General features: G+C 44.9%; 2 protein-coding genes across 2 annotated transcripts in view; one reads left to right on the top strand and one right to left on the bottom strand.

The window, feature by feature from the left end:
* Positions 1–1,998: 1,998 nt before the first annotated feature.
* Positions 1,999–8,787, bottom strand: LOC103622890 (opsin-5). The gene is made up of 4 exons (XM_008641905.2): positions 8,482–8,787; positions 4,819–5,112; positions 3,889–4,220; positions 1,999–2,606 (listed from the first exon to the last, which is right to left on the bottom strand). The coding sequence occupies exons 1-4, from the start codon at positions 8,552–8,554 to the stop codon at positions 2,196–2,198; spliced, it is 1,110 nt and encodes a 369-aa protein (XP_008640127.1). The 5' UTR covers positions 8,555–8,787; the 3' UTR covers positions 1,999–2,195.
* A 17,795-nt stretch (positions 8,788–26,582) lies between these two features.
* LOC108449258 (zinc finger protein 845-like) overlaps positions 26,583–27,089 on the top strand; it is a 6,999-nt gene continuing 6,492 nt past the window's right edge. The window contains exon 1 of the mRNA XM_017744926.1: positions 26,583–26,648. Coding sequence (XP_017600415.1) covers positions 26,583–26,648 — 66 coding nt within the window. The remainder of the gene's footprint in view (positions 26,649–27,089) is intronic.

The raw sequence follows: 27,089 nt of genomic DNA, 5'->3' as shown, positions 1-27,089 counted from the left end.
AAGCAGCAGATGGGACTATTTATTTTACTCTTTATTTTACACACCAAGCAATTGAGCAAGTAAAAGCAAAAACTCTGAGGAGGTTATTGAAATACAGCTTCATTTTCCTGTCAGGTTATTTTTTAAAAGTGAAGAAATACTGATAGCCAACTTTTACAGTAAGAAACTTCCCACACTTCCATAAAGCTCTTCTGCCTCTTCCCTACTTCCCATATATTTTCCTTCAGCTTCCACATGCTCCCCTCTCTGTTACTGGTGTTTCCTCCTGCTCCCCCTCTTCCTCTTCCCTTTCCTGATTTTCCAGTCCATGGGATATTGTTTCCCAGAGGATGCTTCACCTTACCACACTTGGGAGAGGAGGCTGACCTCATTCCATATGGACCATCCATGAGTGACAACCCAGGACAAGATACTGTCCTGGAGGCCAACTTACTTTAGGAATTTTTCACAAATTTTTACAAATCTAGCTAGTTTAATCTAGTGGAAGATTTATGAGACTTGGCAATACTGTCAGTGTAGGATTTCATGGGATTTCCTTATTGTTTCCTAACCCCCAATTTAGGAATTAATTTGAGCCTTAATCTATGTTGCAGCTCCTGCCTCATTTTCTGTTCTTTTTTTATCCAGACTCTGCTGTAACTGGAATTCTCAGAGCCACAGAAGTCTTTAAACCTATTTGTAACCTCCCCTTAGCCGTAATTTATAAAATTAAAATAATTATTCGGGTTTGAGGGTGACAAAAGTTTTCAAGAGCTCAGAGTTCGTTTGCTGTTGGTTTAGGTTGTTTAAAATCTGGGCCAAATCTGCCGGTGCCTTAAGTGTTCTTGTCTTGACTAAGCCTAATGCTAAGGTTTGGTGAAGATTCCATTGGAAGGTGTCCCTGCCCATGGTAGGGGGGGTGGGACTGGATGAGCTTCAAGTACCTCCCAACCCAAACCATCCTGTGATTCTATGTGGTCAGGGGCAGCCAGAACTGCTGCAGCTGCCAAGCCATATTTTGTGCAACATTTCAAATCCTAAATATAGGGGTTTATGTCCTTTAAAATCACAAACAGTTAAGTCAGAGAGAGAGATCTTTAAGGTGTAGGAGCTCATCATTCCCACATCAGAACCTCTTTGGTTAAACCTGGTGTTATGGTGGTACTGAATCAGCAAACTCTGTTCTCAGTTAAATTCATGTCAGTGCCCCAGCCAGGGGGGAATCTGGGATCTCAGGAGCTTCCCATAGAAGCCATGAGAGCCAGGAGGACTGCAGCTGCAGGGTGACAATGCTAGGAAGGCTTCCTGGGGAATTCTTTGTGTCATCCTATGCAGAAAAAGGGTGGTAAAGCACTGGGAGAGGCTGCCCAGGGAAGTGATGGAGTCACCATCCCTGGAAGTGTTCAGAAAATGTGTGGATGTGGCACTTGAGGACGTGGTTTTGTGGTGAACATGGTGGTGATGCTGGCCTGATGGTTGGACTTGATTTTAAAGGTCTTTTCCAACCTTAACAATTACGATCCTAAAATGCTCCAACAGCTTCTGCAGCAGAAGAGCTTTTGTACATTAGCCAGCAAACAGCCCAAGTGCAGAGAGCTGCAGAGCTCCTGCTGAGAGCTTCCTTGCCTTCCCACTGTGCCATTTGGGATACACAGAAGGCATCCTTCACTGACTGCCACATTCCCACCAAACCTCATCCAACCAAGGCTGCTCAGCTCCTTGGACTTGTTTGGAGGAGTTGGAGCTGCACCTCTGAAAGAGCAAGGAACCAGAGAGCTCTACATCCTTTTGGGAGCAGTCACATTCTCACGTTTTCCTGGCAGTGAACATTTCTTGCTGCCCATATGGTTTTCAGTCTGTATTGCTGGAAAACTACACACTCAGCTGTGTTTATTTGGTAACACTGTGTGCAACCTATGGTTTTCTCTGATGGCTGTTTTACTGGTAGAGCCAAGAGCTGGCAGATAGATTGTGTTAGAAATCAAAAGTATAGGAAAAAAACCCCACAAAAATAATAAATCTCCTTTTACCTGAAAATAAGTTTAATTTACATGATTTCATGATTGGTACATAAATCTATTTCCTCTAAAGTGGAATTTCTTGGGGAAAAAATAGATTTTTTTTTTTTTGCTGCGAGGCTTAAAGACAATATTTGAGAGTTGCTTAAAAATATATACTTGAACCTCTGTATTGCCATAAGATATGCAATGACAACCTCATTTGCTGCTCCCCTGTTCCTTTGGACCTGGGAGTGAGGCCAGGTTTGACCTGTGCTGTGAAGCCCTGGCTGCAGCTCCCGGGTTCTCCGCCTTGGCCGCCGCAGACAGACGGATGTTGTCCCTGCCGCTCCACATGGTGGACACGGGATGCTCCGTGGAGTTGTCGGAGCTGAAGTAGTGAACCCTCCAGCCACAGCAGCACTGCAACTTCTTAACCTCGCAGCGGAAGGTCTTGCTGAAGACGTAGTAAATGAAAGGGTTGTAGGCTGTGGAGGACTTGGCAAACAGGCAGGGCAGCAGTGTCACCACAGGCTGCAGGGAGTCGCTGGAGTTAAAGATGGACCAGAAGCTGGCAGCTGCATAGGGAGTCCAGGAGCTCAGGAACCCCACTGAGATGAGCACGGCCATCTGCAAGGGAACGCAGGGCGGCTGTTGGCAGCTGGCATGGACAGGGTTGGATATTCTGGCACATGAGGTGTGGGTGGGACCACACCTGAACCTGCAACACCTGAAGCTGTGCTTGCTGGGCCCTCATGACAAGAGAGACATTGAGGGGCTGGAACATGTCCAGAGAAAGGAATGGAGCTGGGGAAGGGTCTGGAGCACAAGTCTAATGTGGAGCAGCTGAGGGAGGTGGGGGTGCTCAGCCTGGAGAAAAGGAGGCTCAGGGGGACCTTCTGGCTCTGCACAGCTCCCGGACAGGAGGGTGCAGCCAGGTGGGGGTCGGGCTCTGCTCCCAGTTAAAAAATGAAAGGACGAGAGGAAATGTCTTCAGGTTGCACTGCGGATGCTTGAGATGGCTACCTAAAAACAGAGACTAGACGAGAATAAGGGAATAAAGGTAGGTATTTATTTGAAGGGCCTTCAAAGGTATGCCTTAGACAGGCCAAAGGCTACACCCAAGATGGATCCCAGGTCATGAGTTCTTCACACTTTTATAAGTTTGGTTCGTTTGCATATCAGGGTTAATTGTCCAATTATAACTTCAGTTCATGTTGGAATTACCCCAAGTTTGCCCCCCGCTCAGAGGCTTTTAGTTTACACATTTTGGGGCCTGGTGTCCTTGAGGTGGAAACCTAGAGAGGTTTGTTTTGTTTATCCAGCATCAGAGAACAGCAAGCCACAAGAAACTTCAGAGTTACACACTAGGGAGTACAGGATTTGAAAAATATAAAAGTTAAAACCTAAGGAATCACCAGGGGATGTTTAGATTGGTTATTAGGAAGCATTTCTTCACTGGAAGGGTTGTCAGTCATTGGGACAGGCTGCCCAGGGCAGTGGTGGAGTCACCATCCCTAGTAGTATTAAAAAAATGTGTAGCTGTGGTGCTTAGGGTGATGGTTAAGTGGTGGACCTCTCAGTGCTGAATTAATGGTTGGACTTGACATCTTAAAGGCCTTTTCTAACCTTAATGATTCAGTGAGTCTAGGACTGGCCTCTAGAAAGCTTGGATCAATTCTGCTTTTCCACAAGAAATGCACACCTGAAGAGCATATTTGAAAAAAAAAAGTTAATAAAAATAATAGTAATAATAATAATAAAAAATAATATTTAATATTAATATATTGAAATCCTGTTTCCATACAGAATTTTTGTGTAGCTCTCTGTTCTGTGAGCTGTGCATGAGCAGAGCCAGCTCTCTGCCAGCTCCTGATTACTGCACTCTCTTCCCATCACGGGGATAACTCACCAGGGTCAGCTTCTTCTCCAGCTTGGCTGCATTAGGGATCCTGTCAATATTCTGGATCTCTTGGTATGCTTTATGAACCTTCCAGGCAATCCCCAAGTAACAGGCAATGATGGTCAGCGCAGGCAGGACTGTGCACAGGAGGAACATGCTCAGGATGAACGAGAAACCATTGGGGGAGTTGTGGAACTTGCTCCAGGCTATGGTACAAGAGATGCCAAAGGGCTCAGGGCCGTAGTAGCCCCAGCCCAGCAAGGGCAGGATGGCCCAGAGCAAGGAGTAGAGCCAGATGAAAGTGATCAGGATGCAGACGGTGTTTTTGGTGATTTTGTTACCTGCAAGAAAGAGGAAGAGCAAGCGTAGATGGATCCCATCCCAGCCACGGGGGGTTTTGCCATAACTTCTCCTCAACCAGAAGGATGGTGGCTACAGATACACCTGGGCTGCTGCTGCAGTTCCCTAACCTTTGGGCTTCTAGAGAAACAGTGTCAGTGTGTTGGGTGAGACCTGAATACAGCCCTCAGTGCTCATCTAGAGCTTAGTAACGCAGGGAGCTTTACAAGATCAAATTCTCCTCACATGTGCTGTGGTCCCAGCCAAGGAATGCCAGAAGAATATTCCTTCCTTTCAAATTCCAGTGTATCTGCTTGGATACAAGTAGAAAGGGAAGGCAGTCTGGTCCAGGAAAACATTTGTGTTCTCCATTCTCAGGTAGTTTCACTTGGCAAAACTGAGAAGTGGAAAACCTCACTGTTTAACAAAGAATTTAATCAAATCCTTCTGGGAACACCAGGATTTGATAATGCACTAAAAATTGAGGCTTTTTCTGCTGCTACTGACCTGATATTCCATGCCATATTCCACAAAGCACCTCCCTGAGCAGCCCAGCCCCAACACAGCACCACCAGGTGACCAGAGCGGCGATTCACTCACCATTGGATTTGGATGAGTTGGTGACAAGGAATCGGATCACGGCCATGGCACACAGGGTCATCATGCTGCAGACCCCGAACAGGAAACCCATCAGGGCATAGTAAACACAGGAGGCATCTCCCCCCAGCCAGGCGTGGTTCCAGGCAGAGGCGATGGCCAGCGGGTACATGCTGAGGGCCATCCCAATGTCTGCCACTGCCAGGTTCACTGTGGGCAGCTCTTGTGACTTCAGCAGGGAATAGCGTTTCACAGCTGTGGCAAGGACAGCTGAATTCCCAAGGATTGTCAGGATGGCTGAAAGGGAAGGATCAGCACAGACAAGAGTATCACACAGTTAACACACCTGTGAAATCCATCAGAAGTATGTGAAGTGCCTGAGAGGGACTCCAAGAAAGCTGAGGAGGGACTTCTTGCAAGGTTATGTAGTGATAGGACGAGGGGGAATGGCTTCAAACTGAAGGAGAGCAGGTTTACATTAGATATGAAGGAGAAATTCTTCTCTCTGAGGGTGGTGAGGCCCTGGCACAGGGTGCCCAGAGAAGCTGTGGCTGCCCCAGGCCTGGAAGTGTCCAAGGCTGGGTTGGACAGGGCTTGGAGCAATCTGGGATGGTGGAAGATGTCCCTGTCTATGGCAGGGTTTGGAATGTCCTGTCTCTGTCTGCCTGTGTAAAAAGTCACTTTCTGTCTTTTTTATAAGCCACCTTTAAGTGGCTGGAAGGACAAAATGAGGTCTCCCTGTAGCCTTTTCCAGGGAGAACTCCCCAGCTCTCCCAGCCTGTCTCCGGAGCAAAGTGGCTGCAGCCCTCAGAGCGTCTTTGTGGCCTCCTCTGGACCCACTCTAGCAGGTCCACGTATTTCTTGTGCTGAGAAAAAATATCCTTATTTCTCCTTCTTGGTGAAGTACTCGAGGTGTCCCACCTGCCTGTCCCCTCCTCTCACCTGGTGTCCTGCACTTCCCAAAGCCTCTCCTCTGTGTGACTTCTCTCATCTCGCACTGGAGCCCCAGCACTGACTCTCAGCTGCCTCAGTGCCTGGCATGTGCTGGCTGGGCAGCTCAGGATCCTTGCTGATCCCTGGGAAATAGTGTGACTGTTCTGGTGGTCTCTGAGAGCAGTGGGACCTTGAGAATTGTTTAGGCAGGGGCGTGCAACAAGACCCAGAGCTTGCTTTGCAAAAGGACCTGTCAGACATACATTATTCAGGTGTGCCACAGGATTTCAAAGTGCTGGTGACAGCAGTGTCAGAAGTACATGCACCAAACAACTCATTTTCTCTCTTCTTTCAAGTGAACATGGTGCTGGAGCAGCATTTTTGATCAAAAAATTTTGATTTTCCTGAGAAGGTGTCCTCTAAAGTGAGATGTGAAAGAGGGAGACAAAAAAAGATTCTGTCATGTTCCCTTGTGGCTGTGAGTGCAGGAAGGCTGCATTTGCTCACAGGTACCACTTGAAGTGCCCACAGAGGGGTTAACAGAGGCACGTGCAGCAAAATGGAATAAATATATCGGCAAAAGTACAAAAACCACAGAGGTGTCAAGAGAAGGCTTAACCAAAATGGGGACACAAATCTGAGACCCCACATCCCTCATTCATTCACTTTCTAACCACACACATTCACTTGCCACCTCTGGATGCACTGGAAGAGCTCCCTGAGCTCTCAGGATCTCTGTGCCTGCACACACAGGATGATGCCCACGGGGGCTTGGCCATGTGCTGACAGAGCAACCTGTGGCTTGGTGGGCAGAGCACTCTCCACAGGCTGGGACAGGGAATCATGGAATCATAGAATCATTTGGGTTGGAAAAGACCCCTAAGATCATCAGGTCCAACCATTCCCCAGCACTGACCAGGCTGCTTCTAAACCATGTCCTCAAGTGCCACATCCACACAGCTTTTAAATCCTCCCAGGGGTGGTGACTCCACCACTGCTCTGGGCAGCCTGTTCCAATGCATCACAATCCCTTCCATGAAGGAATGTTTCCTAACATCCGGTATAAACCTGCCCTGGTGCAACTTGAAGCCATTTCTTCTTGTCCTGTTACTTGTTATTTGGGAGCAGAGCCCGCTCGACCCCCCCCGCCTGCACCCTCCGGGCAGGGAGTTTTGCAGAGCCAGAAGGTTCCCCCTGAGCCTCCTTTGCTCCAGGCTGAGCCCCCCCCCATCTCCCTCAGCTGCTCCTCACCAGACTTGTGCTCCAGCCCCTTTCCCAGCTCCGTTCCCTTCTCTGGACTCACTCCAGCCCCTCATTCTGTTTCTTGCAGTGAGGTTCCCAAAATGGAACATCCTCAGGCTTCAGGAGCAAAATGAATCCAGTTCACTTTCTTCTGTAAGAGCCCAACCCCTAAACAAGAGGTAGGAAGCAGCTCTGCCATCAGGTGACATCCAGGCCCAGCCCCTTTTTTACCATGACAGAAGCTCTTCCCCTCCATCCCACAGGACAGAATTGTAACTGTGGGCCAGTAATCAAATAGCTGGTGGTGAGTGCTGCAGCCCATGCCCTGGCCTTGTTCCTAACAAAAACATCATTTCAGGGCACAAACCTGCAGCCCCAGTGAGGTGGCAGAGCTATGGATAAATACAACACCTGTTCCCAATTCAGCTCACTGCTTTATTTCTGAGAGTCCCTGCAGGATGCAGTGAACCTGGCTGCCACACAGGGCTCTGGATCCAATGCTGGAAGCTGTGCCTGGAGTTCCAGTGCCTAAAAGTGCTTTAGGAGAGGTGTGAGACTGCAGCATGGTGGCACACGAGCAAGGTCAGCAAGTGGAGCCCCAGCCTCCAGCCCTTTTTTGCTGCCCCTTCCCATTGCCTCAACTGCATCTATGTATTTACATTTCTCAGAGAAGGGACCTGGCACCCTGACTTGAAAAAGCCCTTGGTTGTTTTGTAAACAGGGATTTTCTCACCCTGAGTTGTGCTCTGCTGTGCAGAACAAGGGGAAATTTGAAGTGCTAAAGCCCAGCACTGCTGCCCAGAGCCTCGGTATTAAAACTTCAAAATATAGGCTTGTCCTTGTTATCTCAGCCAGGGTTTGGGTTTGCAAGTGAGCTGAAGGAAGGAATCTTAGCAAAAATTCAGGTGGGAAGCATGCCTAAACAAGTTCCACTCCTCTCCAAATCCACGAGAGTAGAAAACAAATGCCTGTGTACATGCAAGAAAGAGACAAGGAAGAAAACACTTAACTGAAGCCATGGGCTGGTAGCTATCCCCACTTGTATTTCATTTTCAATCTGCCTGCAGCAGGGCAAACAGGCTGCTACAAAACCCAGAACTGCTATCTAGAAACACTTTGCTGTTCTGCAGCAGTTCATCCTAGCGAGACACAGCAGGACAACACCTCCCCCCACCAAGGATCAGCCCAGAGCTGCTTTCCCCTGAGCTGCCCTGGTTCAGTCATGGAAAGTGACTGACAGCTTATTTCAAATACTTGTGATGCCACAGAGGCAAACTTGTGCTGGCCATTCTTCAGCATTAAAACAAAAGATTCCAGATCCAAGAGTGGAGATTAATCCTGGCTGCCAACCAACTCCAAGGCACAATGCAGGGGAACCTGTGGGGAAACGTTCGCTGTCATTTCCCACCAGGTTCCTCTGCCTGACCACAGCACAGACAGGGAATCCCTGTATCCCTCTTCCCTGGCTCCAAGCAAATGAGCTGAACTCACCTATGATTAGAAGAAAGACCCCAGCTCCATAATCCACGACTGGGTGGAGTTTGGAAATGTACTGCTCCTCCATGGTCCCTTGTGGAGGTGGGTGAAGGTTTTCAGTCAAAGGTGAAGATGCTGCAGGAGCAAAGAGCTCGTCCTCATGGTTTGCCTGCTGCAGGTGTGAGCTGGTGTTGGGTACTGGCAGTGCAGGGACCCTGCTGCTGCCTCCTTGTCCTGCCTCTGGTGTGGCAGGGGAGAAGCCTGGAGTGAGAGGAAGGATTTCCCCCAGGGAGGCAGAGTGAAAGCCAGGCAGAGCTGCTGCCAAAGCGATCCTGCCTGCCTGGCTGGCACAGCATCTCTCCTCCCATCCCTCCTCTCCCACCCTTCTGTTGCTTGGCTTGTCAGGAAGCTTCACAATGCAAATCCCCTCAGATGAGCAAAACCAGTTGTTGTTCAACCATCAGCAGCCTTGGGAAATAAAGCCAGGCTGAGGGGGGCAGGCAAGGCAAGGAAGATTGGGAGTGTTGTTTTCCAGCTTTATGGCTGAATATGGGAGACACGAGGCTGGGGCAGGGGTCTCTGAGTTGAGGCATCAGAGGAAAGCTGTTTGCTGCAGGGGCTCAGCAGGGTCAAAGTCACACCACTGAAGACAGGACTGTCAGAGCTGCTCCAGTGCAGAACTAGAGGATGCTCGGTCCAGTGTAGTGCACCAGGGGAGAAGCAACTCTGAGGTCACTCTGTGACACTCCAGAGTTCTGACCTGGCAAGCAGTCACAGCAGTGCCTCAGCTCTGTGTTTTCCTTCTCCTTATAGTATCTGAGCCTAAAATCACCATAATGAGCAATCCCATTCAGTGGGTAGCATCTCTGCCCATGGCAGGGGGCTGGAACTAGATGGTCTTTAAGGTCCCTTCCAATCCAAACCATCCTGTGATTCTATGATAGGGAATTCTAAAATTCACAAAAGCATGGAGGCATCTCAAATGCAATCTAGGTGGAATTTAGGTGCTCAAGTATAACAGCCTAAACTGTGAAAAACTTAGGAATCTGGGAGACTTTAAAGGCCTTTAGTTTCAGCAGGGTTTTGTGTATCTCCAAGCATGGAGACTCCACAACAGTTGCTCCAGTGCCTGTTTGTTCAAAGTCTCACCCAGATTTGGAATAAAGACACCACCTAACTCCTGAAATCCAGCACCTGCTCATGAGATGTTCAGTGCAGGTGTCCTTCACTGAACGTTCCTCAGCAGCAGAGATTCAGCTGAATGAATGTGGGTAGTTGTTGCAATGCTCTCAAGCCATGGGTGTATGAGCAAGACTCATTTTAGCATAGGAAGGCAGGATATATACAGTATTAATTATAAAAGGAAGTTCTTTTACCAGAATAGAATAAAAAAGTACAGAGGTGATGCCTCAAAAACATGCCCAGTACTGAAAGTTTCAAACAGCTTGGTGAATTCAGTGTGGTCTGTGCAAGGAAGAGAGGCTACCATTTCATCCCATTGTGGGGGAGTGTCCTGATTCTGGTCAGGACAGGGTTAATTTTTGGAGTAGCCACGAGGAGCATGACCAGGACCCAGAGGAGATTCTATAGCATCTGGGCAGAACTAGTACAGGGAGAAATGTCTGCTAGAGTAGCATAAGACACAAATCCTTTGGCAAGAAGTAGAAAATTGCCACATTCTGACACTTAATCCAGTACAGTACACACAAAACCATTGTACTGGTAAATTAAACAATGCCAGATCACCACAAAGAGGCTGGAACCTGACTGCTCACCTTGTTAAATTTGCAGAGCAGTTCCTGACACTGATTTGGGCTGGGCCAGCTGGCACTGTCCTGTCATTCCCAGGCACAGGTTGCCTAAAACGAGCCCAGGATTGTTCCCAGCAAGCAGGAACACCATCTGCTTTGAAAACGAAGTGTTTTGTTTTCTGGTGCAGATGTTGCCCCTGGGTTTTGCTCTTATCCTGAGTTCAAACATTTAGGTGACAAATAGATTCTCAAGGTGCAGCCATTGGATGAGAATTGTCTGCTTTAAAGTTCTCAGATAGATCTTGTAATTCTGATAAAATTCTTTCTGATAAAATTCCTGGCCTGTACTATGCAATCATCTCACTTAATGTTTCTTTTTTGGCCTTTCTTGGTGAAACCATGGCAGAAGGCTCAGTTCAAGGACCCTGGTGTCACCCAATCCCAGCCAGATCTGCTGCTTTCACACTTGTTGTACAGTCCATGCTCTCTCTACTGAAATAAAACTGCGTTTCTTCAGGCAAGCAAGGAGACCGAGGGCAAGATTAAAACGTTTTGCTGAGAATTTAATTGCTAATTATTATTTAATTACTGGAGACTCCACTGGCTACATCAGAAGCCAGTCCTCTGCCAGCTCTTGTGGGCACCTTAGACTACACTGTGTGGCTCTTTCATGCTGGTTTAGACAGCATTTCATTTATTGTGAAACCCTCAACTTGGCATTCACATGGGGTAGGATTACATCAACAGTCCAGTTACGAAATGGGAGAAAAGAAAATGAATGATTAAAACCAGAAGAGTTGACTGATCCCAAACCCAGTGCATTATTCATGTGTTGTTTAACAATAGCAAGCTGTGCTCATCACCACCTTCCTGCGCATCAGATCAATCCAGACAATCTGTTTACAACACCCGAGTTTATACATCTTGACACACACAGATTTGGGGGGGGGGGGTGTGTTGGGCAGGGAGAGAGGTGCATGTGTGTGCGTTCATATTTTAGAATTGTTTTGTGAAACTTATTTTCAATTTAATAAAGTACTCTTAAAACGAGATGGAAGGATGAAGTTGCTACCTACTCATTTCTGAAAGGTTATGTGAAACTTCAAGCAAAAAATGAACTCACCATGAAACTATTATACATATTTGATGTAAATACGGACATATATATAAACAAGTTCCCATTGTTGGCATAAAACAGGGTATGAGTTGAGGAATTACTTCATGCTACCAAGTGAGAATGTCCTACAACTTTATTTTTACTTTCCACAGGGAAAAAAAATAAAAAGATTATTCTGAATGCATAGGAACAATGGAATTACTATGAATTACCAGTTTTCCACTATGTAGTGGTTCATTTTGTAGAGATAAAATGTCTCAATGCTTAGAGCTGTTTGGGACATGAATACTGGGTTGTGTTTGGTACCATGTATCAAAATCACTGGTATCTCCTGATATGTGGGGAGGGCTAAGAATCTGGGTCCTTATCAGAAACGTCTATCAAAAATAGTTGTGTATGATTTAGAAGACGACATGACTTTGTTATTCCTGTTCATCTCTGGCTGCTCTGTCCAGATCTTCTCTTTGTGAAGACTCTGAGATCTCAAGTGAGCAGAGTGTGTGCATCAGTCTGTGGGGACAGTTCCTTTGGGTGCCCTCTCCTTGCTGCAAAACACCTCTGCCACGATGCACAATTCAAGCTTTTTCATTAAAAAATGCCACCTTTTCCAAACTCCTTGCAGGAGGCTACTTCGTAATATTCTCCAAGAATTCCTACAACTTACTTCCTTTTAAATATTCGTTTATTTCTGCAGTTTTACTTTTGGAAGCTCATCTTTGAGTTGAGACCTCTAGCTGAGCTTCTCTAGCTTTCACCTCTATTTATGAAAACCAGAACAAGCATTTAAGTGGAATTCTCAGAGTCTGCTCATGGAGTTGTATGTTTTCAACAGCTAAGTCTTGTTTAAGCTGGTATTTGTTACCTCAAGCACAGTAATTTTTAAATTGTTTTCTTCTGGATTCCTGCACTGACTTGCATGTTATTGCCTGAGGGGTTATTTACAAAGTCTAAATTCAGTCTAGGGACACCAAACTCCCTAACTTCCCTTGGCAGGAATTGAAGAATTCAGTTGGATCAATACATTTTGCTCTTTCACTACAACCAACTTGGCTGTTAGTTAACTCAGTCCAAGCGAGTAAGGTCACAACAACCCCTGCAGTGCTCGGGAATGCCAATGGCACCTGGGCTGTACCAGCAATAGTGTGGCCAGCAGGACCAGGACAGTGATGTCCCCCTGTGCTGGGCACTGCAGAGGCCATACCTCAAATCCTGGGTTCAGTTTTGGGCCCCTCATGACAAAAAAGACATTGAGGGGCTGGAGCGTGTCCAGGGAAGGGAACAGGGCTGGGGAAAGGCTGTGGAACTGAAGCCAGAAGCTCACATTTATTAAACAAAGTCATTATTTGTTGTAACCATTAAATTCATGCTGCACTGGTGAAAAAAAACAGGTACAGCAGTGAGGAAAGTCACATATGGAGTAAAGATGTCTGACACAACAAGCCAGCTCTTTTCAACTGGGCAATAGGCTGCCCTCTCAGGGACAATTTTTAATTTTTTTTTTTTTTTCCCAAATATGTAATGAAAGGTTCTAATGTGAGAAAACAAGGCAAAGGAGAAACACAGCAGGAGGTGGGAAGGGAGAGATTGGAATGAGATATGCAAAGGTTAATTCAACGTGCAAGTACGATGCATACTGCAGCTATTTCAGAGGCGTGAGAAGACAGACTCTAATACTCTAAGAACAGAAAGGAAATGGCTCCAAAGGTGGTAAAATAAAATGAAAGCTACTATTGTGTCAAGAAAAGAGAAAAATAAAATGTATTGCCCATGGCATGGAATTTGACATTGCAAACCTGCTCATATTTAATAGGGTGACAGTGCTCCCAGATCTCAGTTTAACAGTGGTATGAACAGCACTAACTCTCTCATTTTCAAGGGCTCAAAGACAAAAACATGCCCTGTTATGCTGGATATTGCACAAATAATCACACAGGGACACTTTCTTACAGCTGAAGTATTTTTTCAACCTTTTATCGACATGTAGGTTTTGGTAGTAAGCTCCACTGACTTTTCTTTCGTATTTCAGTCCTGCACTCCATTTATTCACAATTCATTTGTGTCATTCAGACAGCAAGAAAAAATCCCACGATTTGTAGAATGGAGCAGCCAGGACGCAGCGACCACAGGAATATTGCTGTGCAGCAGCTCTGTCTCATCATCCTCTGCACACCTCTAGGGTGAGCACACCTCTGGGCAAGGAGGAGTGTGGCTACAGAGAAAGGTGACCTGGGAAGCAATACATTCCAGCCCCTTGCAATCTTGTCTTGGGAGATAAGATATCAGGGTGTTTATACAACTGCTGGGGACAGAGCTGATTATATACTGATAATCTTTACCCAAACGGTGTAACCCAGTTGTGCTGACACCGTGGGGGCTGTGAACACTGTCTGGGTGCACCCACTTCTATTCCCTGTTCCAGTTTCTCCACCAGGGCAGGAATAGAGCAGCCCAGGGATGTGATCCCAGAGCAGGCATGGCTGTGTATCCCACACGGACAACAGGGCAGGGTTCAAGGGTGCAATCCTGTGGCGCTACAGATGAACTCGCTGGCACTGCCCTGGCTCTGCTGCTGCCGACTGTGTGACACTCCTCAAGTCACTTCCTTCCTCTTGCTGCCTCTGACTGACCCGCTGAGATTGTACATTTTTCAAGGTCTGACCAATCTCCAGCTATTTCTGTCCAGTGCCTGGTAACAAAGCAGTGCCGTTGTTGGCTTGTGCCTCTCAGCACCATTGTGACACAACAATAGCTTAAAGAGGCCAATTTTCTTTCATATTAGAATTACTCTTACTAATTTCTAAATAGACCCACGCTGGGAATTCAAAAATGGCAGGATTACAACTTATTATTTAGAGAAAAGAAAAATAGCTGAGACTGAATCCTGTAAAAATATAGAGGCAGATAAGAGTGGAAATTCATGGAGATGTTTCTCTTGGGTGGAAAAGAACAGGTTTCCTTGTTCAATCTGGAACACGAGGTTTAATGGAGAAATTAAAAAGAAACAAAGGCACAACAGAGGCTTGATGATAACAAATCTCTTATAGGTAGAATGGGGAAGACAAAACTTCCTCTCTGCAATAAACTGGTGGCAGCACCAGCACTTTGACAATGACCCTGTTAAGAACAGCACTGAGCAGAGCTGCCTGACCGACACCTATCAGAACAACCCATTGCTAAGGCAAATTCCCTGGATTTTAACATCCAGTGAAAGATATTGCTTGGAGTTTAAGGGTCCCTGGAAGCAGGGAGAGCACCAGAAGCCTCATGTCACAACCCTCTGTCACTTTAGTTCATCAAATTATGTTCAGGTCTCTTTTCCATCCTTCAGATTATAATCATATGAGTGAGAAAAATCACAGCTATTCTGTCTTGACTTCCTTTCTGAGGTCTTTTGACCCTTTAAGCCAAGTAGTGTTTAATTCCCCTCATAAAAAATTGCCAGTTCAAGATGGCTGTAAATATGGCACAGAGTAGGACTGTGAGGGAAAGAAGAAAAACTACTTTCTCAAAATTATTATTTGTTAGTCACCAGCATTTTAATTACTTGAGTTTTCAAGGCTAACTGAGCTACAGCAACATGTTGCTTTCAGAGAGCATTTTCCACACCTTGGAAAGCACTTTAGGTTTTACTTCTTTGCACTTCACTCCTTTGCAGTGGTGTGAAATGCCCTTTGCAAGGATATAAGAGACTAAATTTGCAAAAAAGATTAATTCCACAAGTCTTATTGACTTGCAGCCAAGTCGTCTGCTCATTGCTCTTGATACTTGACAGGAAACAAAACTGGGAGTAAGTTAAATATTTAGTGGATATTCCCTGTATGTGCACAGAGAAACTTCCAGCTCTTTCCCCCACGTTTACACAGTGCTCAGTTTGTTTTGCTAATAATGTGTCATCTCTCTGCTTGCCTTCCACAGGCCACTCTACAGTGAAAAACTCAAAAGATGAGGAAGGGCCTCAGAAAAGCATCACTGCAGCCTCCTGCCTCTCAGGTAGGGATGACATCAATTCCTCTGCTGCTCAGGTAACCTGCTGTACATCAGAAAAGTATTTTCTTGCTTCTAAGAGGCTGGTTCAAACTATTCTCTAATAGACCATGCTCAAAAACAGCAACAGCGACTGTGAATACTTCCTGCACTCAATTACACTGAAACAGAGATGAACCCACCTCAGAAAAAAAAAAAATCTTGTGGTGAGGGCCCTGGGGCATGCTAGGTTCAGATCTTTGCTTTGCCACAGTCTTCCTGTCACTGCTTTTTGGCCAGTGATTAAATCTTTCTGTGCCTTAATGCCCCAGAACTGAACTATGGATGCAAATAAAAGCTTTCTTCTTTATACCTTTAAATCACTGTCACACTTTTACAGAAACCAAATGGTTTGGGTTGGATGGGACCTTGAAGCTCATCTCATTTCAGCCCCCGCCATGGGCAGGGACAGCTTCCACTATCCCAGGTTGTTCCAAGCCCTGTCCAACCTGGCATTGAACAATTCCAGGGATGGGGCAGCCACAGCTTCTCTGGGCAACCTGTGCCAGGGCACCACCACCCTCACAGGGAAGAATTTCTTCCTCATATTTAACCTAAATATACCCCCTGTCAGTTTGAAGCCATTTCCCCCTGTCCTGTCACTACATACCCTTGTAAAAAATTCCTTTTTGGCTTTTTTGGAAGCCCCCTTTAGGCATAGAATGGGGCTCTAAGGTCTTCTAGAGCCCTCTATTCTCCAGATGAACATCCCCAGCTCTCCCAGCCTGGCTCCAGAGCAGAGGGGCTCCAGCCCTTGGAGCATCTTTGTGGCCTCCTATAGGTTTGCTCCAATATGTCCATGTCCTTCTTGTGGTGGTGCTCCCACAGCTGGATGCAGCACTCCAGGTGGGATATCACAGGAGCAAAGCAGAGAAAGAGAATCACCTCCCTTGACCTGCTGCCCAGGCTGGTTTTGATGCAGCCCAGGATGCACCTCCCTTTTGGGGCTGCTAGTGCAAGAAATGACCAGTCATTGCCAAGTCATGCCCAGCTTTTCATTCACCAGCACCCCCTCGTCAGGGCTGCTCCCAGTTCATTCTCTGGGTTGATACCAGCAGTCTTCCTGAGGTGCAGCATCTTGCACTTGGCCTCACTGAATTTCATGAGGTTCACACTAGTTTGGTGCTGGGGGCTTGTTGAACTCAGATCAGGACATGGGGACAAAGGTTCCCACGGCTCACTTGGGCTTATCTGGAAGTGGAGATGCATTTTCTATTCAGTCTGCATTGCAAACATTGTTTCTTTGTTTGTAGACTCCATGTCCTCATCAGGAGAAAATCTCTGTATTCAATCAGAAGGGGAAATTCTAGGCCATCTGTATCCATTATGGTTATTTAGAAAAACTCCGACAGCATGAATACGACAGGCGCAAAAACCAAGAGGCAAATAAAGAGCCATAATTATGACCCTTTTTTCACTCATTGCTGTGATACTGACTGGTGACCATTTTAAATGCATGGAGTTGACAGAGTAATATCAATCTATTTTTGCCTGTACCTGAATATATTAAAATATTTTCCTGTCACATGTGTTGAAATGGTTTTGATAACCTGAACATTTGAAGCAAACATTTATTAGCTTGTAACTGAATATATTAAAATCTGTCACATGTACTTAAACAGATTTTATAGCCCTAACTTCAACACAGAATGTATTTCAGCTAAATAAAACCATTTAAAAGTTTCAGATCTGGTTGAAACTGGTCATCCAGACTTCTCCTGGGTAAATGGTGGAAGATCATAGAAGTGAAAGGCACTCTTGGTGGAGAAATACACACCTTTTCTAGATGAAATCAGTTGTTATTTGGAAGTGTCTATTTGCATTAAAGTTAATAATAGAAATAACAGCAATAATAGCAATAACAGCAATAATAATGATAATGATAACAACAACAACAAAACAATAACAAGAATAACAACAATAATAATACCATCATTATTATGATTCATTGTGAGGGTGCTGAGGGCACTGGCACAGGCTGCCCAGAGAAGCTGTAGCTGCCCCATCCCTGGAAATGTTCAAGACCAGGTTGGATGGACTTGAAGCAACCTGGGATGGTGGAAGATGTCCCTGCCCATGGCAGGGGGTGGCATAAGATGATTTTTAAGGTCCCATCCAACCCAAACCATTCTGTGATTACAGAGAACCCAGAGAGGTGTCTTATATAAGCCACTCAGTTTGAGGGGGCTAAATTTGTTTGATCTGAATCCTGTTCTGACAGACATTCTAAGCAACACAAGAAACCTGTAAGAAAGGATGAAGTGGAACATATGCTCTCAAATCTTGAGTTTAGGCTTTCAACTTTGTTTATATTCCCCTTGTTTCCATTACTACCAAAACTGAAACTTCTCAGAGCATGCAGTAGTCACAAAGCCTGCTTGCTATTTAAAACAAAACAAAGTATTTTAGCTGTCCAACTTTAATGCTATTTTCCCAAAGGTTTTTAATTACCAGTTCCTTCCTGTAGAAACATGACCAGGATAATAATGTTATTAGTATTTGAATGATCCTGGTTTGACTGTGAAAGTCACATCACACTGACCTGGACAACACACGGAACATGGGTTTATCCCTTTTTTGATGCAGAAAATTGTTGGTACCCATAAGGCTCTTCTAGTAAGGCAGTAGCGTGTTCTCTAAAGCATTCTGTGGGCTCTAAAAGAATAATCTTTCCCAGATACTGAAAAGGATGTTTGGGGAATTGGGGTGAGTAAAAGTATAAGTATTGCAAAAGCACCCACAATGTCACAAAAATAAGACAAATCCTTAAACCCTTCTATTTTCTCTCCAAAGTGTTCACTTGCCCCAAAAGCTACAATATCCTTTCAAGTTATTAAATTGTTAATTAATGAAGCTTCAAGCTTCAGTTATACAATCAATACTGAATTTTCTCTTAATAGTTTTCCTTCAAATAAGCAACAGCTCTGCCTGCCTGACAGAAAGGAAAAACATCCAGTTTTTACCCCAAATTTTTTGTCTACCTTGAATTCTTATCAAAGGTTCTTTCAGTCCCCTCTTTACCAGAGGTGATTTGTTTAATCCACAGACTTTCTACTGAGATGCAGCTTCAAGGTGGTAAAAGGCTGAAAGGACAGAGATCGTCTGTCAGGGAGTGGCGATTGGATGGGGAGGCTGTTCTTTGTAAACCAGAGACCACTGGCAGCCTTGGAGGAGACAGACAAAGGGATTAGGTATGGATTACTGAGATAATGAAGACTGGGCTAGATCAACCAAAGTAGAAGAGACTCAGGTACTAAGTGAAAGAATATCCTGTTAGGACAGGACAGCACATGCACAGCCTTTATGACCGAGTGAATCCTTGTATTAGTCTGTGACTCACTTTGTCCTGCCAGCTCGGCTGTAAGAGTGCTGCCCTTTGTCACAACATTGATAATAAAAACAATAATAATGCTGTTACCCTAAATTGTGGCCCCCAGCTGCTAAATTAATGTATGCTGAAACCCTGGGGTTTGCAAAGCCCACTGAAGCCAGTGGAAAGATTCCTGTTGACCTCAGTGCGAATCATTCTCAAATGGAAATGGAGCTCCAGTTCCAGTGGCTGGTCTCATCTCCATGCAGACTAGTCCTGGGAGAGATCCATATCGGCCATGGCATTTGCTGGGTTATAAAGCTATTGCTGATAAGGCCAAACATTGTACCCTGAAGTGGGGATGGGATGAGTTTATCCAATCCCATCAGTCACCTGCATCTAAACTAATCCCCCTCTGCTCCTCTGGTACTCAAAGGGGAGAAATCAGCATTTCATCTGCAATTCACCACTCCAAAATGGACATCTAAAATAGGTCAGATGACTCACACTATTCCCATCAACAATAAAGCCTGAAGTAATTTTCTCAGATTCAAACATGTGGTTGGAAGAACATCACTCTAAGTATCTTCATTAGACTGGCTTCCAAAATGTTGTCTTTTATAGCTGATTGCTAAATCAAACAGTAAAGTCAACACAAGATCCTAATGGAGACAGGTTCAGATAAACCCAGTTGGTTTTGAGTTGTCTTGCATGAACTACAGAGCTTTGCCTGAGTAGGATTTTATATTAACAATTTAAAAATATTCCAGTGACAAGACAGCCTTTAAGGTACCCTGCTCTGGTTACATGTTCTGGATCACAGGCCCAAAATGATCTCAGGCATATTAGAAAGGTAATAACAATATGGGCAAGAGGCTTCAAGTTATTGCCTCTAATTAGTTCTCAGAAGGTTCTCATCCCACTGGTGAACAGAATAGGAGGAAATTTAGCACCAAATTCAAACCTAAATGGACATGTCTACAACAGAGTCTAGACTCCCATTATGCTCAGTGGAGAGTGACTCAATACAGGCAACAGAGACAGGAAATCACTTGTCTAAATGTAGGTATCTGATTTAAGACTGACTTGGATTACATTCTGTTGGCTGTAGAAAATCCGTTTCCAAATCAGGAACTTGGCTACCAGCTCCAATGCAGTCACGACACAAAAAAACCTGCCTAAAATTAGGTAATTGCTGATGAATCTCATCCACTAGAAATTGCCACATGGTTGCCCAGCAATAGCATCCTTATCTAGTTCTTATCCTGACAGGACACAGTGTGATGAGATGTGCCATGTCCTGAACCATTATGACTGTTGTGTCAGGAGAGAATCATTGAATCACAGAATCGTTTAGGGTGGGAAAAACCTCTAAGATCATTGAGTGCAATCATTAACCCAGCACTGCCAAGCCCATCACTAAACCCTGTCCCCAAGTGCCACATCTACATATTTTTTAAATTCTTCCAGGGATGGTGACTCTACCACTGCCCTGGGCAGCCTGTCCCAATAACTGATGACCTATTTAATAAAGAATTTTTTTTCTAATATCCAGTATAAACCTCCCCGGGTCCAACTTGAGGCCGTTTCCTCTTGTCCAACCACTTGTTCCTTGGGAGCAGAGCCCGACCCCCACCTGGCTGCACCCTCTTGTCAGGGAGTTGTAGAGAGAGAAGGTCCCTCCTGAGCCTCCTTTTCTCCAGGCTGAGCCCTCCCAGCTCCCTCAGTTGCTCCTCATCAGACTTGTGCTCCAGACCCTTCCCCAGCTCTGTTGTCCTTCTTCAGATATGCACCAGCATCTCATACTAAGATTAAAACCCAAACAAAATAAGCTTTGAACTACTAATTTAATTTTTAAGTGAAGTTTCTCTATACATATTTATTCTTTGTTTAAAGCAACACTTTTCTAAATGGTCAGGAAAGGTTTTATACTTGTGGGTTTGTTCATACTGAGAATGAAAACATACTGAAACTTCGATATTTGCCATGAAATGGAAATGCTGAGTTTCACACAGCTCAAGAAAATTCAGCAAAGCCCTGCAGAGTGTTCAACATCTTTAGCACGACCAAACCCATAAACTGGCTCCACAAGGGCACATGTGAGTACCACTGCCAGTCCTTGTTGTGACAGTCTGATCCCCTTCCACCAGATGTTTCTGGGATGACAGTCCAGACAAATTACCTCAAACATAATAGAGCCCTGAAGTATTTGAAAAACTCTATTCAGAATCACAGCTTCTAACTTGGCACTTACCTCAAAATATTCCTGACTGTCAGCAGCTACTAAAAACAAGAATAACAATGGCTATTTCCATAATAGCTGTATTTTGAAATCTCAGAGCACTTTGTGAACTTAACAGACATATCTGAGATGTATGGATGTGTATCTTCTATCAGGGAATGCAGATCTGTTTGGGGCAAGAACGGCATTTTTGGTTTTAAACGTTCTATAAGGAAATACAGATAAGGAATGAATACAGATAAGGAATGAGATTCCTGAAGGAAGGAACACCTTCCACTATCCCAGGTTGCTCCAAGCCCCATCCAACCTGGCCTTGAACAATTCCAGGGATAGGGCAGCCACAGCTTCTCTGGGCAACCCGTGCCAGGGCCTCACCAGCTTCACAGTAAAAACATAAATATAATGCCTTTAGACTGCTCAGTCTCCCTAGTAATGATCCTACTCTAATGAGAAATCCATACCACTTGGTGAATGTCTCAATCACTTTAAACACGGTGTGTAACTGCCACTTATGCGAGGCAAAATTACAGAAAAAAACAAGTGTTTTGCACTTGCTAAAAGTGCAAAAAGTACCTAAAATATGTTAAGATGGAATCATCTAAGCTGGAAGGAAAATACAAAAATAGGCTAGGAGGGACCTGACATGTTTAGCTGAGGAAAAGGTTGCCAACACAAAAAGCTTTGGCTTCTCCTTTTCCATAATTTTTCATCATTTTCAGGCTTGTCAGCACAAATAATATTGTTGGTTTTTGCTGTAATTTAGAAGCAGCTGCAGAATACAAAACAAAGTTGAAAATCAGCTGAAAGACCATTCATCTATTTTGCTTGTAGTTGAAACACTCCTCAGAGCTGCAGACAAGTTACCAGGCTGACTATAATTCCATAAACTACATCTGATCAGCATATAGTTCAGGTTTGGGGGGGGGGATTTTTAAAGGAATCTTTTGAAACCCACTACCAAAACGTTACTTACGTGTTACAGCAAACATCTGTCTAGATGGCATCACACGTGCCAGAGGTTCTTGTCTGATTTTGTACAGGCATCAATCTTCTCTGCTCATTCCTTCTGTTTATTTCTGTTCTGGGAAACTAGCCCTGGCCCATGCTAACTCCTAAACTGCACCTGGAAATTGTGTAGGAGAACTGTAGTTTGCCTGGATCCAAGCCAGAGTAATCTGGCTAGTGCAAGGTGTCCCTAATCACCCAGTTTGGGAAGGTAACAGGAATTCACAATAGGCCACGACCAGATCACAGCAAAAGGCCTCCAAACCAGAAGAAAAGCCCTGCCACATAAAATCACAGATTCATAAATTGTTTGGGTTGAAAGAGACCTTAAAGATCATCTCGTTTCAGCCCCTGCCATGGGCAGGGACACCTTCCACTATCCCAGGTTGCTCCAAGCCCCATCCAACCTGGCCTTGGACACTTTCAGGGATGAGGCAGCCACAGCTTCTCTGTGCCAGGGCCTCACCACCCTCACAGGGAAGAATTTAATGCAAAAGCTATGTGAAAAAACAGCTAAACAATAAAATAATATCCAGTTAAAAGCAAATAGAACATTCTCTGTTTTGAGTGAGGCACTTTTGCCTTGTTCTATTAAAAAAAAAAAAAAAAAGTTTATCATGTTTTCAGATTGGCCTCCAAACCTTGTGCCTAGGAAGCAGCTTTTCCACAAACTAATTATGGTATTTTATCTTATCTGGTGTGGACGTGATATTTTAAGTTATTTTAAGTCCATTAAGGATACAGCAAAACTAATAAGGGAAACTAATAAGGGAATTCTTTATTGTTATTCATATTCAGACAAGTGAATTAAGCTTGCAGCCAATACTATCAATGGAGTCTAGAGAGAGATTAGCTGGTCAAGTGGAGCAGGTAGACTGCATTGCCTAAATAAAAGTCTTACACACTCCATTGAAGAAAACTTCACCCAGATGGTGAATCATTTAATTCCTGCCACTATGCAAATGCAGTTCCATTCACCTGTGGGTTGCCCAGTAACTGGCAATTTAGCAGCAATGCACTTATTTTTATGATTAACCTTGTCAATCCACAGGTACTTGTTTTTCCAAAGAGCTGACCTTTTCCAACAATATTATTTTTGACAAGCGATGGCTCATTACCCTCTGTTACTGCCAGTATTTTAATGTTCAGTTTTCTAATTATCATAGAAGGTGGAGGCACCAACACCCTCTATTAAGATTTCCTCACACTTTCCACAATGAGGTCTTGCTATGCTGGAACTTTCAAGCTGAAATTTTCTTTGCCACGTTTGTTTCTCCCTCAAACTGCAACAAACTCCATAATTCAGTTTTGGGATAACTTTGTTCAGATCAGTGTGGCTTCATAAAAATCAATCATTTTTGCTGTCCTTGCTGGCAGACAATCTCTGTCTTTCACATCAGAAAGGCACGAGAGAACTGCCCCATCCCTGGAAGTGTTCAAGGCCAGGTTGGACGGCGCTTGGAGCAACCTGGGATAGTGGAAAGCATCCCGGTCCACGGCAGTGGGGTTGGATTCAATGACCTTTAAAAGGTCCTCCCATCTTAAACTATTCCATGATTCTATGAAGAGAAAAAGAGCAAACTCGGTAGAATGTACTAACACTGTCCCTCCCGGCTCCGTGGGGTCCCGCGTGCTCCCACAGACGCACGGGTGGGTTCAGTGTTACAGTCGGTAGCAAAGAGTCGCGAAGGGCATTTGCGTTCCGCCAGGAGCATTTACTCCTTCTACACTGTCGAAGGTTCCAGAAGCAAATATGAACATGATCCCAAAGCTCACGGTTTTATCCGGGGGCGGGAAAAGGCGGGAGCAGGGAACGGGGACCAATGGGGAACTCTGGGGGAGTGAGGAGGGGTAGAGGCCGACAGCCAACCTGGGAATCCAAACTGGGACAGATTAACACAACAGAACAAGCATCCTGGGAGAAGCCTTTTTTGATCACCCTAACATGATGTGGTTCTTGTGGGTACTAGGGACTTGTCTTACTGAAAACTCTCTGTCCCTTGTAATGTAGGTTCACCGGCCACCACAATGTACCATGCTCCATTTTCCAGAAAAAAAGGCTCTGTATTTCCAGGTTTTCCCGAGTTCTAGCTTGGATATATTTGTCTCCCAATTTAGGGAAATGCTGTGTATGGCAATAAATCAAACTCTACTTCCAATGCTGAGAGCTGAAAACACATAAGAGCTCTGCTCTGTTCTCTTAAAGCAATGTGAAGAGCTCGAAACACTCTGCAAACAATTGGGATTTTCACAAACCTGCAGAAAAACCAGAAATGGAAATCAAACTTTCTGGCTCCTGTGCCCTAACCATAAGACTGATTTTTTTTCCTAGTCTTGCAGTTTCCACAAGTTCAAGGTGAACTGAGTGATAAGGAGATCTGCTTGGGGCAGAAGGTATCGGAAAGCAGAGTGTGCTGGGATTTTGTGTGACTCAATCCTCAGCTGCATCTCTCCGTGGGCGTTTGGTGTGAGAAGGCTCTGTCCCTAAGTGCTGCTCAGCTCTTTGTCCTCACTGATGTGTTTTCTTCTCTTCCCTCTGGAACAGACTTCAGTGGAGCTGTTTTCATTAAAAAAAGGACAAAAAAAAAAAAAAAAAAAAGAGTCAATGGGAGTGTGAGAAAGATAAAAGCAACCCAGCAGGTTTTACAGCAAAAGAAGCCATTTAGTTACTAAGCCATGGTTTGTTACTGTAATATCTGGGCTGTTAAAAAGCTCCCAGTACCTGTAGTTCACAATCCTAATACAGCTGAAATTGGGCTGAGCAACCCTTCTGGAGATACTTCCCTCTTTACATTAGCTGATATTGATTAATAACTTCATTTACAACTTATCCAGCCTCTTTTCTATGCTTTTCTAGCTGGATTTGTATTCAGCTACCACTTCTGCTCTTACTGCCAAACCATAACTGAAGTTATGTTAATTTCCCAGGAACAGTTCTCTGACTCTCCTTGGTCTAAAAGTGACATTATCCCTCGACTTCCAGGCTTTTTGCTCAACTAAGATATTTCCAGCTGAATTTTTTGTCGTGTGCCCTGGCTGGCAAAGTGAGAGATACTGATGTGAGACCTTATGAAATTACTGTCACAGGCCCTTCCAAACTACAGCATTAAATGCACAAGGATAAAATCCACTTGCTCTAGAAGCAGCCTAAGGTGACTACACTCTCAAGTTTCACCTCTTAGGTCAATGTCTTATGTTAGCTGAGGTAAGTCTGTGCCACCGTTCTGCCCACAAAGATGTCAAAAATCCATGCTTCAATTCATCACAATTTATTGGGATTGCTTCAATTTTTCATAGTATCCCTTACGTCACAGAGTCACTGAATGGTTTGGGTTGGAAGAAACCTTAAGGATCATCTCGTTCCAACTCCCTGCCATGGGCAGGGACACCTTTCTCTATCCCAGGTTGCTCTAAGCCCCATCCAACCTGGCCTGGAACATTTCCAGGGATAGGGCAGCCACAGCTTCTCTGGGCAACTTGTGCCAGGGCCCCACCACACTCACAGGAAAGAATTTCTTCCTAATGCCCATTCAGCTTAAAGCCACTTCCCCCCTATTCCTTACAAGAAACTTTCCACAACTCTTTTCATGCTGGAGTGTGGGCGCAAGCACAGTTGCAAGCAGGTTCTGATCACTCCATTGCAAGCTGAATTTGCAGGAGGTAATTTTTGCAATGGACTTGTAAGGACAGATGCAGCCTTCCCCAGACTCATCAGATTTATTCCTCAGCCATGTCATGGTCACTATTCACTGGATGATGGCATCATGAAATCCTAGGTTGACAGTTAGAGTTTCTTCCTTTAAGAAAAAGTGGAAATAGCCACTTTTGAGGAAAAAGGCTTGGCATTAACATCTTTGTAAAGCTTTCACAGAATTTTGCAGGTTTTCTAGTGAGGGAGATATTTTTCAAAGAAGCTGGTTTTAAAGTTAATGCTTTAAATCAAAGAAATAACCTGTATTTACAGGTTCTCCCCTTGCAGAGCCTGTGGCTGCAGAGCCATCTTGTGGGGGAGACTCAGATGGTTCTACCAGGAGGAGACTTTTAAATTACTTTTATTTTCCCACATGCTGTGGCTTGCTGAGGCAGCAAAAAGTCTAGGCAAGACATCCTGCTCAGCCCAGCATCTGTTTCACTCACCTTGGAGTATCAACAAGTCTTCTCACTCTGTAGAGATTCCCAAACTCCCTGAGAGCTGAAACTCAGAAGCCAATATTCCTCTCATCTTTGCCTAATTTAATACTCCCAGTTAAGAGGATTTTGGAAATGTTTCTGCCTCGAGGTTTCATCACGTCTATTTGAAAATAAGATGCCATCTAAGTTTCACAAACTGAACAAATGTTTCTACAAATGGGTGCACCTCCATGTACAACAAGGACAAGGCTCTGAAATTAAGACAGATAATTGATTCCTTATGTGTTTTTTATTGGGGGAAGAAGACAGGGAATAGGGGAAATTCCTCTCATCGGAGTGGCGAAATGTTCCATCCTCTTCTGGAGGCACCACTACAGCGTGCTGAGCCTGGAAAATGAGAACTGGGAATCCTCTAGCAGTGCAGGATGTGGGATCACAGCTGCAGGTGGAGGAAAAGCACTGTCAGGAACAGGGTGCTGGGAGCCAGGCAGGAGGACAAGGAGTACTAGAGAAGATCCAGGGAAGGCCACAAAGATCATGAGGCATCTGGAGCATCTCTCTTATGAGGAGAGACTGCAGGAGCTGATGAAACTCATGGTGCTGGTTTGTGTTTCCATAAATTTTGTGACTTCTGCCTGTGATTATTCTGTGATTCTGTCTGTCCCCAGCGAGGGAGGGCTTTACTGTTGCCACAATTCCGATCTTAAAGAGTCTGATCGGTATTAGCTGAGATCTCATTTTACAGAAGAATTAACAACCAATCAAAATTGCTTGAACAGGGAATAGGTTTCGCAGAGCATTCGAACAATTCCGCCCAGGACTGGGGACACCCTGGCCCAGCCGGGTGATTAAAAGGAGTTTTTAAACCACTTAAAAGCAGGTTTAAAACCGAGTTTTAACCCACATCTGACGGCCTCACACCGCGGCGCCCGCCCCACACGCTCCTCAGGCCGCGCCCCCCGCCTCTCCCCTAAATCAGGCGGGGCCGGGAGCACCGCCCCCGCCCCGCTGCGCAGGCGCGCAGGGCCGCTGGTTCGAGTCCGG

This window comes from Corvus brachyrhynchos, unplaced genomic scaffold, assembly GCF_000691975.1.
Source record: "Corvus brachyrhynchos isolate BGI_N302 unplaced genomic scaffold, ASM69197v1 scaffold116, whole genome shotgun sequence".
Taxonomy (NCBI): Eukaryota; Metazoa; Chordata; class Aves; order Passeriformes; family Corvidae; genus Corvus; species Corvus brachyrhynchos.
The sequence above is the reverse complement of the archived record's forward strand: the minus strand, read 5'-3'. Positions and strand labels throughout refer to the sequence as shown.